A 16,497-nucleotide genomic window follows, 5' to 3' on the forward strand; every position below is an offset into this window, starting at 1 on the left:
GCCACCATATCAGCACTATACTGCCACTATAACGCCACCATATCAGCACTATACTGCCACTATAACGGCACCATATCAGCACCATAATGCCACTATAACGGCACCATATCAGCACCATAATGCCATTATAACGGCACCATATCAGCACTATATCACCGTGATATCGGCACTATATCAGCACCAAACTGCTACCATATCAGCACTGTATCACCACCACACCACCACTACGGGCACTATATCAGCACCACAGCATCACAATATAACCTCCTCCCTGAAGTTAATTGGCCAAAGGTACACACATTGACTCCCAGATGGGGTCTGACCAAGACTCTGCAGAGCAGAAGCAGCGCTTGTTCCCATTCTCCTACATTACAACAGTTACTCGTCCATTAATACAACCTCATATATCGTACCCCAACATTCCCTTTCCCATATCCTCTCCCTCCTAACTTCCAACCAGGAAGCAGACGCTGTCCACAAGTTGGAATGGCGGTTCTGTTGTATTCACACTTCCTGGCAGGTGGTGTTGAGGAGCAGGAATCCTGGCTAACTGTACACTCACCAGGCCCCTCCACAACCTCTCCCCGACAGCCTGCCAGCATTGAGGCTGGATATAGAGTGCACACACTTCCCCTGTTGCCACGGTGTGAAGCCCAGTTAACCCTAAACTAGACAGTGTTGAAAGCTACTTCCTTCCTTAGGGGCTCATTCCCCCAGCCAGCAGCATATTCAGCAACTGAATCAGCAAGGGGAAGAAAGGGAGCGTTTTAATGAGCTTGAATCCTCCCCGTTCCTTCCCTCCGCGCTGTGCTGTAGTTTTCCAATAGTCTGGTCTTACAATGTGCTGTATAAACAGAGCCGTGGTACTGTTTACCTTTCCGTTAGATCGAGACGCATTTGGTGCCCATGAGGCAGTGTAATAAGCTCCAGACCTGAGCTCACTCCCATCTGCTGCTTCATTTCTTCAGACACATTAAGTATCCTAGCAACCTGCAAAGTCCAAAAGTTGACATTTATTAGCTGTAGTCAGAAAATTGCCATTTTATTGCAAGGTAAATTTTTCACGTGCGGAGACTAAAACACACATTACATTAGCACTGAAATAGAGCCAAGTGTGACCATTGTCCACTGTCAATAACCTTGTTTCAAAATTCACTGTCTGAGCACAAAATACAAGAGCAACATGTGGGTATTAAAATAACAAAAATAACACTTTTCCTGAGAGAACGGGGAAATGAGCAGATCAGATGTGAAAACACTCACAGGAACATGGTTGGGGCGAGTTGACTATAAGGCAGGCATTGTCAAATTTGGGGGCGTGACCCCGCAGGGCGGGTCGCAGGCGGGTGTCGGGAGGGTCGCGGAGCCGTCCGTCGTGGTGCTCTCGGTCGTGCAAATCCACGCGCAACAGCCGCAGAAGCTGGCTTTTAATAATGCCGGCTGCAAGCGGCCTTCAAAATGGCCAGGAACAGATAAACCAAATTCGGCCGCACTGCGTATGCGTGCCCGATCATCGGTGCGCATGCGCAGTGCGGCCGCCTTTTTTTTTTATATGGTCGCAGCCTTATTTTTTCAACTTCGGGGAGCCAAAGGGACCCAAAACGATTTCCTCCATTTTTGTCAGCAACAAACAAGGTAAGAGACAATGATGGGTCACGCAGGTCGGCCGGCATGGGTCGCGAAGGTCGGCCATCGTGGGTCGCGAAGGGCGGCCGGCATGGGTCGCAAAGGTCGGCCGGCGTGGGTCGCAAAGGTCGGCCGGCGTGGGTCGCAAAGGTCGGCCGGCGTGGGTCGCAAAGGTCGGCCGGCGTGGGTCGCAAAGGTCGGCCGGCGTGGGTCGCAAAGGTCGGCCGGCGTGGGTCGCAAAGGTCGGCCGGCATGGGTCGCAAAGGTCGGCCGGCGTGGGTCGCGAAGGTCGGCCGGCGTGGGTCGCGAAGGTCGGCCGGCGTGGGTCGCGAAGGTCGGCCGGCGTGGGTCGCGAAGGTCGGCCGGCGTGGGTCGCGAAGGTCGGCCGGCGTGGGTCGCGAAGGTCGGCCGGCGTGGGCCGCGAAGGTCGGCCGGCGTGGGTCGCGAAGGTCGGCCGGCGTGGGTCGCGAAGGTCGGCCGGCGTGGGTCGCGAAGGTCGGCCGGCGTGGGTCGCGAAGGTCGGCCGGCGTGGGTTGCGAAGGTCGGCCGGGTTGGATCCCGAAGGTTGGCCGGTTGGTAAAAATGGGTCCCTGGAAAATAAGTTTGACAAACATTCCTATAAGGTAATGCCTGCCACTGGGGTTTCAATTATCCTTCAACTGCTGTTTTGCAGTAACCAGTCAAAGATACAGAAAATTCAAAAATGATTTGCACAAATTTATTGTCACTTGCTTAGAAAGAACAATCCAAACCTGCAACTGGTGTTACTGCACTAGCCCCAGCTCGCCGGTACTGGGCCTTCTATTGTTAAACCAGGCCTCACAACCTACTCCTTTCAAGAGTTTCACCTGAGCCTCCTTCAATTTGGTCTACTGTACTTGCTGTTCCCCAATGCAGCCTCCTCTACCTTGGAGAGACTAAATACAGACTGTGTGACCTCTTTGTGGAACACCTTTCCTCAGCCCACAAGCATGACCTCACCCTTCAGCTCATGCGCACTTTCAACTCAGCATCTTGCCCTCATGGCCACATGTCCGTCCTTGGCCTGCTGCAATGCTCCAGTGAAACCCACGCAAACTGGAAGAACAGCACCTCCTCTTCCAATGAGGCACATTACAGACTTCTGGACTTAAAATTCAGTTCATTTCAGACCATGAACACACTCTCTCTCTCTCACTCCTCCATTTTGATTTTTTTTCAATCTTATTTTTTCCCCAACCCCTTCTCACCACAGGGCAATCTGTAACTTGTTCTTAAGTGTTGCTTTCCCAGAGCTCTGACCCTTGTTCTACTGTTAACACATTCTGCTATCTTACCTTTATGCCACTATTGGCACCTTCTTTTCTCATCCCCATTCTCCTGCCTTCTCCCCATAACCCTTATTAATCAAGAACCTATCTATTTCTGTCTTAAAGACACTCAGTGATTTGACCTCCACAGCCTTCTGCGGCAAAGTGTTCCACAGATTCACCACCCTCTGGCTGAATAAATTCCTCCTCATCTCTGTTTTAAAGGATCGTCCCTTTAGTCTGAGATTGTGTCCTCTGGTTCTAGTTTTTCCTACAAGTGGAAACATCATCTCCACGTCCACTCTATACAGGGCATGCAGTATCCTGTAAGTTTCAATAAAATCCCCCCTCATCCTTCTAAACTCCAACGAGTACAGACCCAGAGTCCTCAACCGTTCCTCATACGACAAGCTCTTCATTCCAGGGATCATTCTTGTGAACCTCCTCGGCACCCTTTCCGAGGTCAGGACATCCTTCCTTAGATACGAAGCCCAAACCTGCTCGCAATACTCCAAATGGGGTCTGACCAGACCTTATACAGCCTCAGAAGTACATCCCTGATCTTGTATTCTAGCCCTCGACATGAATGCTAACATTGCATTTGTCTTCCTAACTGTCAACTGAACCTGCATGTTAACCTTAAGAGAATCGTGAACAAGGACTCCCAAGTCCCTTTGTGCTTCTGATTTCCTAAGCATCTTCCCATTTAGAAAATAGTCTATGCCTTCATTTCTTCTTCCAAAGTGCATTACCTCACACTTTTCCACATTGTACTCCATCTGCCTGTCCAAGTCCTTCTACAGTCCACCTGCTTCCTCAATACTACCTGCCCCTCTACAGATCTTTGTATCATTGTCAAACTTAACAACAGTGCCTTCCTCCAGATCATGAATGTACATTGTCCCAGCGCCGACCCCTGAGGCACACCACTAGTCACCGGCTGCCATCCTGAAAAATACCCCTTTATCTCCTCTCTCTGCCTTCTGCCAGTCAGCCAATCCTCTATCCATGCCAGGATCTTACGCTTAACACAGTGGGCTCTTAACTTATTTAGCATACTCCTATGCGGCACCTTGTCAAATCTTGAAATCTAAATAAATCACGTCCACTGGTTGTCCTTTGTCTAACTTTCTTGTTACTTAACTGATCCAGGAGCACACCTGCTGTTCACATGCAGTCCATGGAACCTTTAATGTCCACCTGTATGAGGAGATGGTGCTTTAACTTCCCTGTTAACACAACACTCTCTGTGTTGCAATGAAGTATCAGCGCACATTGCAAAGAACTGAGCTTGTGAACCAAGAACTTCCTGATTTAAAGACACAAATACTACCACTAAACTACTTCTAACATATCGGCACGAGATGAGAAATATTCCATCATTTGTAGCTCAAAGATGTCCTCAATTGATCATGGTTAGAAACTCAAGTTAATCAGATGTTCCAATTCAACATGTTATTCAATGTGTTCGCAAAGATAGAACATAGAACAGTACAGCACAGAACAGGCCCTTCGGCCCTCGATGTTGTGCCGAGCAATGATCACCCTACTCAAACCCACATATCTACCCTATACCCGTAACCCAACAACCCCTCCCCCCCCCTTAACCTTACTTTTTTTAGGACACGAAGGGCAATTTAGCCTGGCCAATCCACCTAACCCGCACATCTTTGGACTGTGGGAGGAAACCGGAGCACCCGGAGGAAACCCACCCTACACACGGGGAGGACGTGCAGACTCCGCACAGACAGTGACCCAGCCGGGAACCGAACCTGGGACCCTGGAGCTGTGAAGCATTTATGCGAACCACCATGCTACCGTGCTGTCCACGGTACTGGGAGCTCTGTAGATTAACTGGCCATTGTCACAATGGTGATTGTGGGACCTTGCTGGGGTCCTATGCTGCAACCCTAGCTGCATATGGGGGCACATAATTGGATGTAAAGCACTTTGGGACATTGTTAGGTTCTGAAAGGCATATTATAAAAGCAAGGCTTTCGTTCTTTATCATAGTTTCAGTTTGTGTAGCTTGTAATCTGAGAGTGCTGACGTCTGTGCAGTACCAATTTGACATTGTAGCTGTTTCGGAACAGTCTGATCAGCGGGTACATTGAGCGAACCCTTTGAAACAGTACATCTTTGCAAAGTAACATTACACTAATGCCCAAGTAATGGTAGGAGGTTGCGCTGCATCGGTTCCACATTCTCTGCTTGCGTTCAGTGCTGTTAAATTCCTGCAGTGTCAGTGGCCGAGGTCTGCGTGACATAAACTCCAAGTGCTTCAGTACAGATCAACCAGAATCTAATAGGATAGCAGAACAAACGTGAGGGGCTGAATGGCCCACAGCCATTCCCAGTGGACTGTTCAAATCTGAGAAATAACGAGTAGTTGCAAATTGTTTGAGAATTTGTGTTGCGATTTGAAGTTTGAATTTGATGTCAAGTCAGTGGACAATATCTTACTACATTCATTATCAATTTTACTTTGCCACTTTAATGGAAGCATTAATCTGTTGATTATAAATGGGTTAGCACCTCTAGTTAAAATAACGTGAAGCATTTGCACAGCTATCTCCACAAGTAGTTTCCAGGCTTTGATTTTCAAAGCTGTATATCAAAGAGTTTACAGATAAAGGCTAGCCTGACCATTCAGAGCTTCCTCCTTCCAGATACACAGAGGGAGAGAAATTTCAGGGATTAGCTCTATATTGTGCGCGCTGAATTTGCCACCCATTGGACATCTTTCTGGGGACTGTGGGTGGGGGGACCATGTGGTTACAATATATAAATGAAGCAAATATATCACCCAGTGTACCACCCATTATTTAAGCATGTTGGCCCCTCGTTGATACAGCAAAGGTCAATTCAGATTGATATGGCCTTTGGGTCCACCCTGGCTATTGACCCACTCCATTACAGGTGGACACTTGACAAAGTTATGTTAATAATCTGTACGGCTGGGAAATTGGCTCTGTTCAGGGGGTTCATCGCCAAGAGCCAGGGGATTCGGTTTCGGGCTGACCAAGGGCTTTGCAGAGGATTAATGCCAGGGATTCCCGGTGTCAGGTCTGACACGGGGTCAGATTGCTGGTCTGTGCTGATTTCAATGATCCTGCTGAGGATCATGGTGTGGGTATGACAGCTGCCTCTCAGCAGGCAGGATCCCGGGGGGGGGGGGGGGGGGGGGGATAGAGAGAGAGGGGAGGGGAGGGGGGGAATAGAGAGAGGGGAGGGGAGGGGGGGGAATAGAGAGAGAGGGGAGGGGAGGGGGTAAATAGAGAGCAGGGAGGGGAGGGGGGAAATAGAGAGAGGGGAGGGGTGGGGGAATAGATAGAGGGGAGGGGAGGGGGGAATAGAGAGAGGGGAGGGGGAATAGAGAGAGGGGAGGGGAAATAGAGAGAGGGGAGGGGAGGGGGAATAGAGAGAGGGGAGGGGAGGGGGAATAGATAGAGGGGAGGGGAGGGGGGAATAGAGAGGGGGAGGGGGAATAGAGAGAGGGGAGGGGAAATAGAGAGAGGGGAGGGGAGGGGGAATAGAGAGAGGGGAGGGGAAATAGAGAGAGGGGAGGGGAGGGGGAATAGAGAGAGGGGAGGGGAGGGGGAATAGAGAGAGAGGGAGGGGAGTGGGGGAATAGAGAGAGGGGAAGGGAGGGGGGAATAGAGAGCGGGGAGGGGAGGGGGGAAATAGAGAGAGGGGAGGGGAGGGGGAATAGAGAGAGGGGAGGGGAAGGGGGAATAGAGAGAGGGGAGGGGGAATAGAGAGAGGGGAGGGGAGGGGGAATAGAGAGAGGGGAGGGGAGGGGGAATAGAGAGAGGGGAGGGGAGGAGGGGAATAGAGAGAGGGGGGATGGGTGGGCAGAATAGAGAGAGGGGGAGGGGAGGGGGAATAGAGAGAGTGCAGGGAGGGGTGAATAGAGAGAGGGGGAGGGGGGGAATAGAGAGAGGGGGAGGGGAGGGGTGAATAGAGGGGAGGGGAGGGGGGAATAGAGAGAGGGGGAGGGGGGGGAATAGAGAGAGTGCGGGGAGGGGAGGGGGGAATAGAGAGAAGGGGAGGGGAGGGGTGGGGGAATAGAGAGCGAGGAGGGGAGGGGGGAATAGAGAGCGCGGGGAGGGGGGAATTGAAAAAAAAAATGATAGTTGCCTCTCCATCTGTGGTGAGCACTGTTCCAAGGGTCTGTGCAAATAAATCAGCAGAGGGCAGGAGTGGCCTTGGTTAGGGTTCATTCAGCAGCTCCCCAGCTGGAATTCGGGAATATTCCAGCCATGGCTATTCTACTGGACGACACTGAACTCTGCAACATTGGTCACCAGAACAGAACAGACATGTTCTTTTCTCATCACGGTGGTACATCTGAGGGACATCCAACGTCTCCAAATAACCTTTTGCACCTATTTTTAGTGATCCTTTGATGTTTGGGCAGTTCAAAAAATAATTTACGCCACAAGTTCAAACAGCTGGGAGCATTTTCTTAAACCGATCCTCACTGGAGCACCGGATCTTGTTCCACTGTTAACAGTAATTAGTGTGAGTCGCGTCATCCATTACATCAGCAGCCATGTGGGTTTGAGTTTAATGGCAACATAATCTCACCAGAAAAGAAAAGCGTCATCCTTCCAAAGCAGTGATCAGTGAAGGGGGCGGAGTGGGTGCAAGGGGTCAGGTAACCAGCAGGAGATGTGCCCCTCGAGTCCCTCAACTCACCTCCCCCGCCAATGCTTCTTTTCCATTGGCAACATGTTGTTCATTTAAAACAGCCTCTTTTAATCATCCGCTTCTCCCAACTCAATATTTCAGTGGGAGGAATCGGCAGTAGCTGGATATTGTCTGGGTCACAGCATGTCGAGGACCCCAGCAACTGCCTGGAGTATCTTCATTGCTGAAAACCTCCCTGAGAATCTTTAGTTGCTGAAACTAATCTCGGAGCTATGTGTGACACAAAACTACTATAAATATCACTGTTTCAAATTGAACATATTTATATCTGTATAAATACCTCTCTCCCTTCTATGGAGAAGCGGCAAGTGTTCACCACTCAATGCTGAACTTCTCCTCAATTCTGGTAGTGTGCTGTGGGTTGCTGTTAGATTTTATCAACATTAACAGGAGCTGTGTGAGATTTACCGATTCCTCTATTCAGGAAGCTGCAATCCATTATCTGCAGGAACCTCCCTTTGACAGGATTCTCGGGGAGACAGATTCCTCGTGGTGATATGGGGTGCTGTCGCAGCATTTCAAATAGATTTACGCCAGCTGGAGGGAGAATGCGGTGTGATGTGCTGGTGAGTAATATTGTATGCACTCAACAATGAAATTAAATGAAAAATCGCTTATTGTCACGAGTAGGCTTCAATGAAGTTACTGTGAAAAGCCCCTAGTCGCCACATTCCGGCGCCTGTCCGGGGAGGCTGGTACGGGAATTGAACAGTGCTGCTGGCCTGCTTTGGTCTGATTTAAAAGCCAGCGATTTAGCCCAGTGTGCTACACCAGCGACCTCCAACCAGCAGGTGGCGTCAGACATCAGTCATGTGACAATTGGCTCTCGGCAGAAGGTTGTCAGGCGTACACCAGTACAGTCGCACGTAGGGATGGTGCTAGTAGAGTCCATGTAACTCAATTCGTAACATAGTCTGTACAGCATTCTGATTGTTACCTTACCACGTGTACATCAATAAATCATCCTTCTAGTTAAGTCACCAGCAGTTCTGTATGAAACATTGCAAAAACAAGGTCACAGAGCACAACAGGGGAGTGATTTACATTGGGGTTTCCTATATCGGAGTAGCGATTGGCAAAAGAAAATCACAGATAAAATGGATGCACTCTAAAGTGTAAGGAAACTGGCCTTTAAAAATAACAGTGTACACATTCCAGATATGGAACCGACCAGGTAAGCAACAAGCAGTGTTTGACTGGCTCACCTGATTCTGAGGTAACTTCACTACGTGCTTTATCAATGTGCGGGGCACTCTGGGGCAAACAGCTGGAACAAAGCAGTCAAGTACACGCGGAGGAGACTGAAGTTTTCTACTTCTCATCTCATGAGAGGAAATGGAATGAATGACTCCAGAGTGCCTGTGCCAAGCATCAATCCTTCTACCTACACCAGCTGATTCATACCCTGAGGATAATACATGGTGAAGGCCTGTACTTTTGATATACGGCCAACATCATGATCAGCTGACTTTTGTTGCGGTTTAAGTGATGTGGCTATCCCTCCCAAGAAACATTCACATTTCTTTTTTTTTTAATTTAGAGTATCCAATTATTAAATTTTTCCAATTAAGGGCAGCCAATCCACCTACCCGGCACATCTTTGGGTTGTGGGGGTGAGACCCACGCAAACACACGGAGAACATGCAAGCATAATTCACATTTCATTCAAAGAAAACAAAGACAGTTTATACACTTTACTGTTCTTATGTATTGTGAAAGATGTGGTCTGACAGAAAGTGCTACAATTTTGTGTTTTATGCTCTGTAGTGAATCAAACCAATGTAGAAGATAATGGATGACAGATAGAGTACACCAGGTACATTGAGGAATGGAACTCGGCTGTCTGCGACATCCAACACGTTCCCCTTTTCTTTCAACAACCATCACCCTCTGTAATTATTCAGCCACAACCAAGAGGGATAACCATCTTTAAACACTATCAGCAAATAGCTCTTCAGATGGATCAGTCTCAGTCTATATTACTTAAATTAAATTTTCCTCATTACAGTCCAGCTGACCCTTAATGTAGCCAAGTGCTGGAAAATCTCAGCAGGTCTGGCAGCATCTTTGGAGAGAGAGTTAACACATTTAGTTGAACATGACTTCTTCCGAACTAAAGAGGAGTCATATTAGACTCGAAACGTTATCTCTCTCAACAGATTCCGCTGAGGTTTTCCAGCATTTCCCTTCCGGGTTTGGGATTTCCAGGCACCGCAGTATTTTGCTGTTACCTTCCTGACTCCCAGGCTGCTGGACTTGTTACACTGCCGACAAATAGATGGAATTATTGCAACTGATCTGTGGTGTGAACGTTTAAACACAAATTCATACCTGGCAGTCCACTTTCAGGATGTGCTTGGCAATAGTTGTGGGGTCGTTATTCGCAAACAGTTCTTTGACGCGTCTGATCACCGAGGTGTCCAGGGGCTTGTTGTCAACGGGAATCAATTTGGATTCAAAGTCATTGGGCTGAAAGCAGGAGACCGTCTCGAAGAAGGGTCCAGAGAAGACCTCATCACTGGCTTCATCCTCATCTTCCAGAGAGACAATAAACTGGAATGGGCTCTCGTCCGAAATGCTGAGGACAGATTTGGATCTTTGGAAGGAAATCTTTGTTGCTTCCTCAGTTTTTAATCTTTCTACAAAACTGTTCGGCTGGAATAAGTACTGATCTGTCCCAGGCTGCACTACGACGGCATCAGCTTTTAGTTCACAGTAGTAATTGTGCCTTTCTGGGATACCAACACTCATCTCACCATACTTGCCTCTGTCAGGATCGTTCATTAATGAAGCGGAATGGGGCAGTCTTATCGAAGGTACTTTACTGGGCTTGGGGGGTGGTTTGGGGTAAAGTTGGCTATCAGACCCTCTCAGTGCTTCCCCAGCTTGCGATTCCAGAGTGGGGCTTCGAACAAATACTGGACCGAGAGTGGGTTCACTGCCTGTTCTAAACACTGGGGACTTGATGTGTGCAATTCCTTCCATTCTCTTTTGTTGCGGCTGTTGAGGCTGGTTCTGTTGCAGAGGCTGATGCAGAGGTTTCATTCCTATGCGTAAACAAAGAGGAAGAGTGGAGGAGGAAATTAGGAGCAGTAATAGCCAGTGAGAGCTGTGATTCAATGGGTAGTATTATTGTCTCTGAATCAGAAGGTTGCACATAAACCTGGGCTAAAGCTCCAGTGCAGATGGGGAGGCGGTGGCGTAGTGGTATTGTCACTGGACTAATAATCCAGAGGCTCAGGGTAATGCTCTGAGAACCCAGGTTCAAATCCCACCATGGCAGATTGTCGTAAAATCCACTCGTACCCTTTAGGGAAGGAAATCTGTCATCTTCATCTGGTCTGGCCTATTTGAGACTCCAGACCCACAGCAATGTGATTGACTCTTAACTGCCCCCCCTCAACGGCAATTAGGGATGGGCAATAAATGCTGGCACAGCCGGCAACGCCCACACCCCATGAAATAGTTTTTTTTTTAAAAAGTACTGAGGGAGTTCTGCACTGTCAGAGGTGAGATGTTCGACTGAGGCACTGTCTGCGCTCTTTTCAAAAAATATAAATTTAGAGTACCCAATTCCCTTTTTTTTCCCAAAGAAGGGGCAATTTAGCGTGGCCAATCCACCTACCCTACATATCTTTAGGTTGTGGGGGTGAAACCCTCGCAGACACGGGGAGAATGTGCAAACTCCACACCGGGGCGGGGTCGAACCTGGGTCCTCGGCGCCGTGAAGCAGCAGTGCTAACCACTAAGTCGCCGTGCCACCCCTGTCTGCCCTCTAAGTGGGCCACAAAAGATCTCATGGCAAAGCAGAGCAGGTAAGCTATTCCCAGTGTCTAGGGCAATGTTTATCCCTCAGCCAACATCATTGCCATAACAAAATTGGTTTGGTCATGTCATATCGCTGTGTGTGGAATCTTGCTGTGTGGGGGAATTTGCTAAGCACCTTCTACCTTACGGAAAAAAACATGAAAATCGCTTATTGTCACAAGTAGGCTTCAAATGAAGTTACTGTGAAAAGCCCCTAGTCGCCACATTCCGGCGCCTGTTCGGTGAGGTTGGGACAGGAATTGAACCAGCGCTGCTGGCCTTGTTCTTCTTTACAAGCCAGCTGTTTAGCCCACTATGCTAAACCAGCCCCTAGCATATTAATTGCTTATTGTCACAAGTAGGCTTGAATTAGGTTATTGTGAAAATCCCCGAGTCACACACATTCCGGCGCCTGTTTGGGGAGGCCGGTACGGGAATTGAACCCACGCTGCTGGCCTTGTTCTGCATTCCAAGCCTGCTGTTTATCCCACCGTGCTAGTTACAACAGTGACTACACTTCAAAAAGTACCTCCTTGGCTTTGGGATGTTGTCAAAGGTGCTATACAAATGTAGGTTCTTTCTTCTACAGAACACAGAGGAATACCTTATTTTAAGTAACAGATACATTCCTGACAACCACAACTTCAATCAAAACCACAACATCAATCAAAACTACTCAGATCGAAGCACGTCGTCCCATTTCAATGTCTATAATATTCTCACACCCCGGGAGTTTCAGCTTCAATACGTAACACTAAACACAAAATAAACAAAATGCAATGCAGATAAATATTCTACATCCCCAGTGATGTGGCAAAGAGCCCAAGAGAACAGGATTCGCTCTCTCCCCCAATTACTCGAAAAAAAGCTACAAAATGCACCCAACATATTGTCAGCATATTGTTGCCAGTTTGGCTCCCTGTTAGTAAGTGTTCCAATGACTACAATCTGAGTATCTATTAGTTTTAGTTAAGCAACACGCACCCCAAATTGCACTTTACATTTAGCACAACGCTGAAGCATAGGCAGCAAATTTAAGGCAGGAACACACTGGTCGACGTTGACCACTGAACATGGTAAGAAATTTGGTAAAGGCTGCACGGTCATTTTTAAGCATGGAACGGGAAGTATTGAGGTCTTTCAATTGTTACGTCTTTGAAGAGTTACACGCAGCTGTAGTGCTGTAGCTGTCTAAAGCTGCAACATATTCAAACTCACCCAAAGGAAGGTAACTTTCCGACTGATGGGTCTTTAAGGGCTGTCGCCTATCCTGCACATAGTCGAGGCTCGCAGGCTGGCTCCCACTTCTGTCTTTATTCCTATGGTGACGGAGAGAAAGAAAAGTTTTTTTAAAAAACCAGCACGCCTATTGTCTACTTTAAAACTTTGCCAAACTAATGCATGGAAAGCGCAAGTACTTCTCAGCTGGAGCCTTCCTTTGCTCACATCGCAAGCACTGGGACAGGGCCGAGAACAGGCACCTGATGAGGAAAGGGGCCGTGAAGCTGCCGATAAAAATATAAATGTACTGAATCCCCATGATATAGCTGGAGGGATTTGACACAAGATGTAGAACAAACCCCAGAATGGCAAGAAAGAAAAAACATCAACTTAACCCGTTTCAAACAGCAACAAAGACATTAATGGCCAAGGTCAATGATGGGAAAATGATGTCATTTGAAACTGCTACAACGGTACAAACCTTCTCAAGGACAAAGGGCACACAGATTATGTCGGAGGCTGGAAATGCGGAGAATCAATAATTAACATGGAGTTGTTTCATTTTAACCGGATTAGTCAGAGGATTACACAAGTGAGTTAAGCACAAGTTTCCTTGCACAAAGTTGAATTAGTTACCTGATGTTCGAAAATTGTGTGGGAAGAGTCCTGGCCATGAATCCTTTTCCTGTTCATTTTGCTCAAAGTAATATACCCCAATTCAGCAAGATAGCGAAAAGGCTGCAGGCTTTTCACTTTAAATCCATCCAACTTTATTTTTGTAACACTACTTTAATTAATAATCTTTATTGTCACAAGTAGGCTTACATTAACACTGCAATCAAGTTACTGTGAAAATCCCCTAGAGGCCACGGAGGGAGAATTAAGAATGTCCAAATTACCTAACAGCTACCGTAAATAAGACATTTCTGGACATTGTGCGATGCAGCACAATTTAATTTTTATACATGAAATTAAAATCGCTCATTGTCACAAGTAGGCTTCAAATGAAGTTCCTGTGAAAAGCCCCTCATCGCCACATTCCGGTGCCTGTTCGGGGAGGCTGGTACAGGAATTGAACCCGCGCTGCTGGCCTTGGTCTGCTTTACATGCTGGCTGTTTAGCCCACTGTGCTAAACCATCCCCACTGCTGTGAAAGAGAAAGGCATCCATAACTAGAACCAAGGGCGGGATTCTCTGATCCTGACGCTAAGTGTTGATGCCGTCGTAAATCAACAGGCCCCCAGGAGCAGTGAATCTGGCCCCTACAGGGGGTACTGGAGTGACCCACGCCGCTCCAGCTGCTGATACCGGCGTCAGACAGGCGCCGCGGGTCTGCGCGTGCGCAGTGTATCCGGCGCGATTGGATGGATCCACGCCGAGATCCCGCCGGGTAAGACCACATGTGGATATCGCCGGCGGGACTCGGATTTTCATGCAGCCGCTTGGCCCATCCTGGGCGGAGAATCATCGGGGGGGGGGGGGGGGGGGGGGGGGGGGGGGAGGGGGGGGGGGGGGGTAGAGCAGCGTGGGCTGAGAAAATCCCGCCCCTTAATCTGCAGCAGTTAATTAATTATTTCATTTCATGGAACCTACCTCAAAAGATTTCCTGGGGATAGCATCCGCTCCTGACTCGGCCCAATTGACACATTCAAGCTCAGTCGTTTTTCTATCTCCAATTTTCCATCAGGTATATTGTGGGACTGCTGCCTGAGCAGAGCAGCCTTCCCATATTTTTCCTCCATGCACCTCAGTGGGAGGGTCCGATTTATGGGTTGGAAAATGATGGCCCCGATCTGCTCGAAGACTGGCTTGCGGTTTCCCACGTAGAACCTGATCAGCGCGGGGATGCTGTCAAAGCTCTCCCGCTCAAACTGGTACTGCACGCGGGTGTAGCCTTGATTCAGCCTGATGACCACCTTGTTGATTTTGATATGGTGAGGTGTATCCTTCCACTGACAGGTCAACACCTGGTTTCCCGGGCTGGAGAGGGAGTCACGGATGAGGAAGTCTCCATCTCTCTGAATTAGGGACTCTGCCACCTGCAAACATAAACACTTGCTAGTGTGACGAAGTGGATACAGGACATTTATTCACCAGGTGGTCTGCACATTATCACGACCTCTTCCATCGTAACAGTCACAATATTAGCTAGTCTTCAGGAAGCTGTTTGGATGTTTCACATACAATAGTAAAGAAAATCAAATCGATAGGACCAGGAGGAAACCATTCAGTTCCTGCAAACTGCTCCACAGGACAATTTAATCAAGGCTGATCTGTACCTCAATTCCATTTTACTGTCTTTGCTCCATTTCCTTTGATAACTTTACCAAATGAAAATTTAGAGCTTACAATATTGAACCTTCCAATGACCTCCCAGAGCCTTTAGGGAGTGGGTTTTTCCAAATCTCCACCACTTTTGTGTGGAAATGTGTTTCCTGATTTCACTCCCGGGAGGCTTAGCTCAAATTTTAAGCTGAGGTCCCCTCATTGTGGATTCCTTCAGGAGAGGAAATTGTTCCTCGACAATCAACCCTATCCAAACCTTTTAATATTAGAACCATGTCAACTGGATTACCTCTCAATCGTCAATACTTTTTAAAAATAAATTTAGAGTACCCAATTCATTTTTGCAATTAAGGGGCAATTTAGCATGGCCAATCCACCTACCTTGCACATCTTTGGGTTGTGGGGGCGAAACCCACGCAAACACAGAGAGAATGTGCAAACTCCACACAGACAGTGATCCAGGGCCGAGATCGAACCTGGGACCTCGGTGCCGTGAGACTGCAGTGCTAACCACTGCACCACCGTGCTGCCCTCAATCGTCAATACTTAACTGAACACTTGTTCTCGTAACTCAAACCCTCTACGCCCCAGTATTATTCTGGTGAATCTGTACTGCCACCCTCGCTGGCAAATATATCCATTTCTTTGTAATAACTGCCCAAAATGGGACCTCAAGTGGAGTAACTGCGAATATCGATCTTTTCAAGTGTCCTTTAAATGCACAGTAGATGCATTCAACCATTCATCTTCAATTTCAAAATGATCAAGTCGTCACCTGCAAAATCCTCCATTTCAATCAGATATCATAGAATCCCTACAGTGCAGAAGGAGGCCATTCAGCCCATTGAGTTTGCACCGACCCTTTGCAAGAGCACACTACCTAGACCCACTCCTCGCCCTATCCCCATAACCCCACCTAACCTGCAAACGTTTGGACACTAAGGGACAATTTAGCAATCATGGCCAATCCACCTTAACCATACATCTTCAGACTGTGGGAGGAAACTGGAGAACCCAAAGGAAACCCACACAGACACTGGGAGAATGTTTAAACTTCACACATCGCTGGGTTCCCAAACACTGGACTGAATTACCTGGTTCAAATTTTTATTTTGTTAATTTAGAGCACCCTATTAATTTTTTCCAGGTCAGAGGCAATTTGGCAATTTTAAGGATTTTGCCCCTTCATTTTGGATTCCTCCTTCATCACCACGCCCCCCCCCCCCCCCCCCCCCCCCCCCCCCCCCCCCCCCCCTCTCGCATCGCACCACCTCCCCCCCCCAGCCTCTGCAATCCCGCTCCTTGCAGTGGAAATAGTTTACCTTTTCAAATCCTCTTAACATTTTAAATATCTCATTCGGATCACTACCCCAATCTCCTCTTCTCGAGGAAACATCAGCCACAATGCCTTGGGACATGTTGTTCGTCCGTCCAACTGGACTGGCTTCTGCGTCTCAGTTCAGTCCTTAACGCACCAGCGCGAACAGCCCCCGAGACCTCCTCGGTCAGTGCAGGTGGGAGATGGAAAGGGTAAAATTCGCTTCAGTGGCAATGG

At 48.1% G+C, this 16,497-nt stretch overlaps 1 protein-coding gene across 3 annotated transcripts in view; it reads right to left on the bottom strand.

The window, feature by feature from the left end:
• bcar3 (BCAR3 adaptor protein, NSP family member) overlaps positions 1-16,497 on the bottom strand; it is a 47,173-nt gene that overhangs the window by 9,343 nt on the left and 21,333 nt on the right. For all 3 annotated transcript variants that reach the window (XM_038793861.1, XM_038793863.1, XM_038793862.1), the window contains exons 3-6: positions 14,250-14,695; positions 12,654-12,754; positions 9,960-10,675; positions 875-990 (exon numbers count right to left, since the gene is read on the bottom strand). In XM_038793861.1, coding sequence (XP_038649789.1) covers positions 875-990; positions 9,960-10,675; positions 12,654-12,754; positions 14,250-14,695 — 1,379 coding nt within the window. The remainder of the gene's footprint in view (positions 1-874; positions 991-9,959; positions 10,676-12,653; positions 12,755-14,249; positions 14,696-16,497) is intronic.

This window comes from Scyliorhinus canicula, chromosome 4 (assembly GCF_902713615.1).
Source record: "Scyliorhinus canicula chromosome 4, sScyCan1.1, whole genome shotgun sequence".
Classification (NCBI taxonomy): domain Eukaryota; kingdom Metazoa; phylum Chordata; class Chondrichthyes; order Carcharhiniformes; family Scyliorhinidae; genus Scyliorhinus; species Scyliorhinus canicula.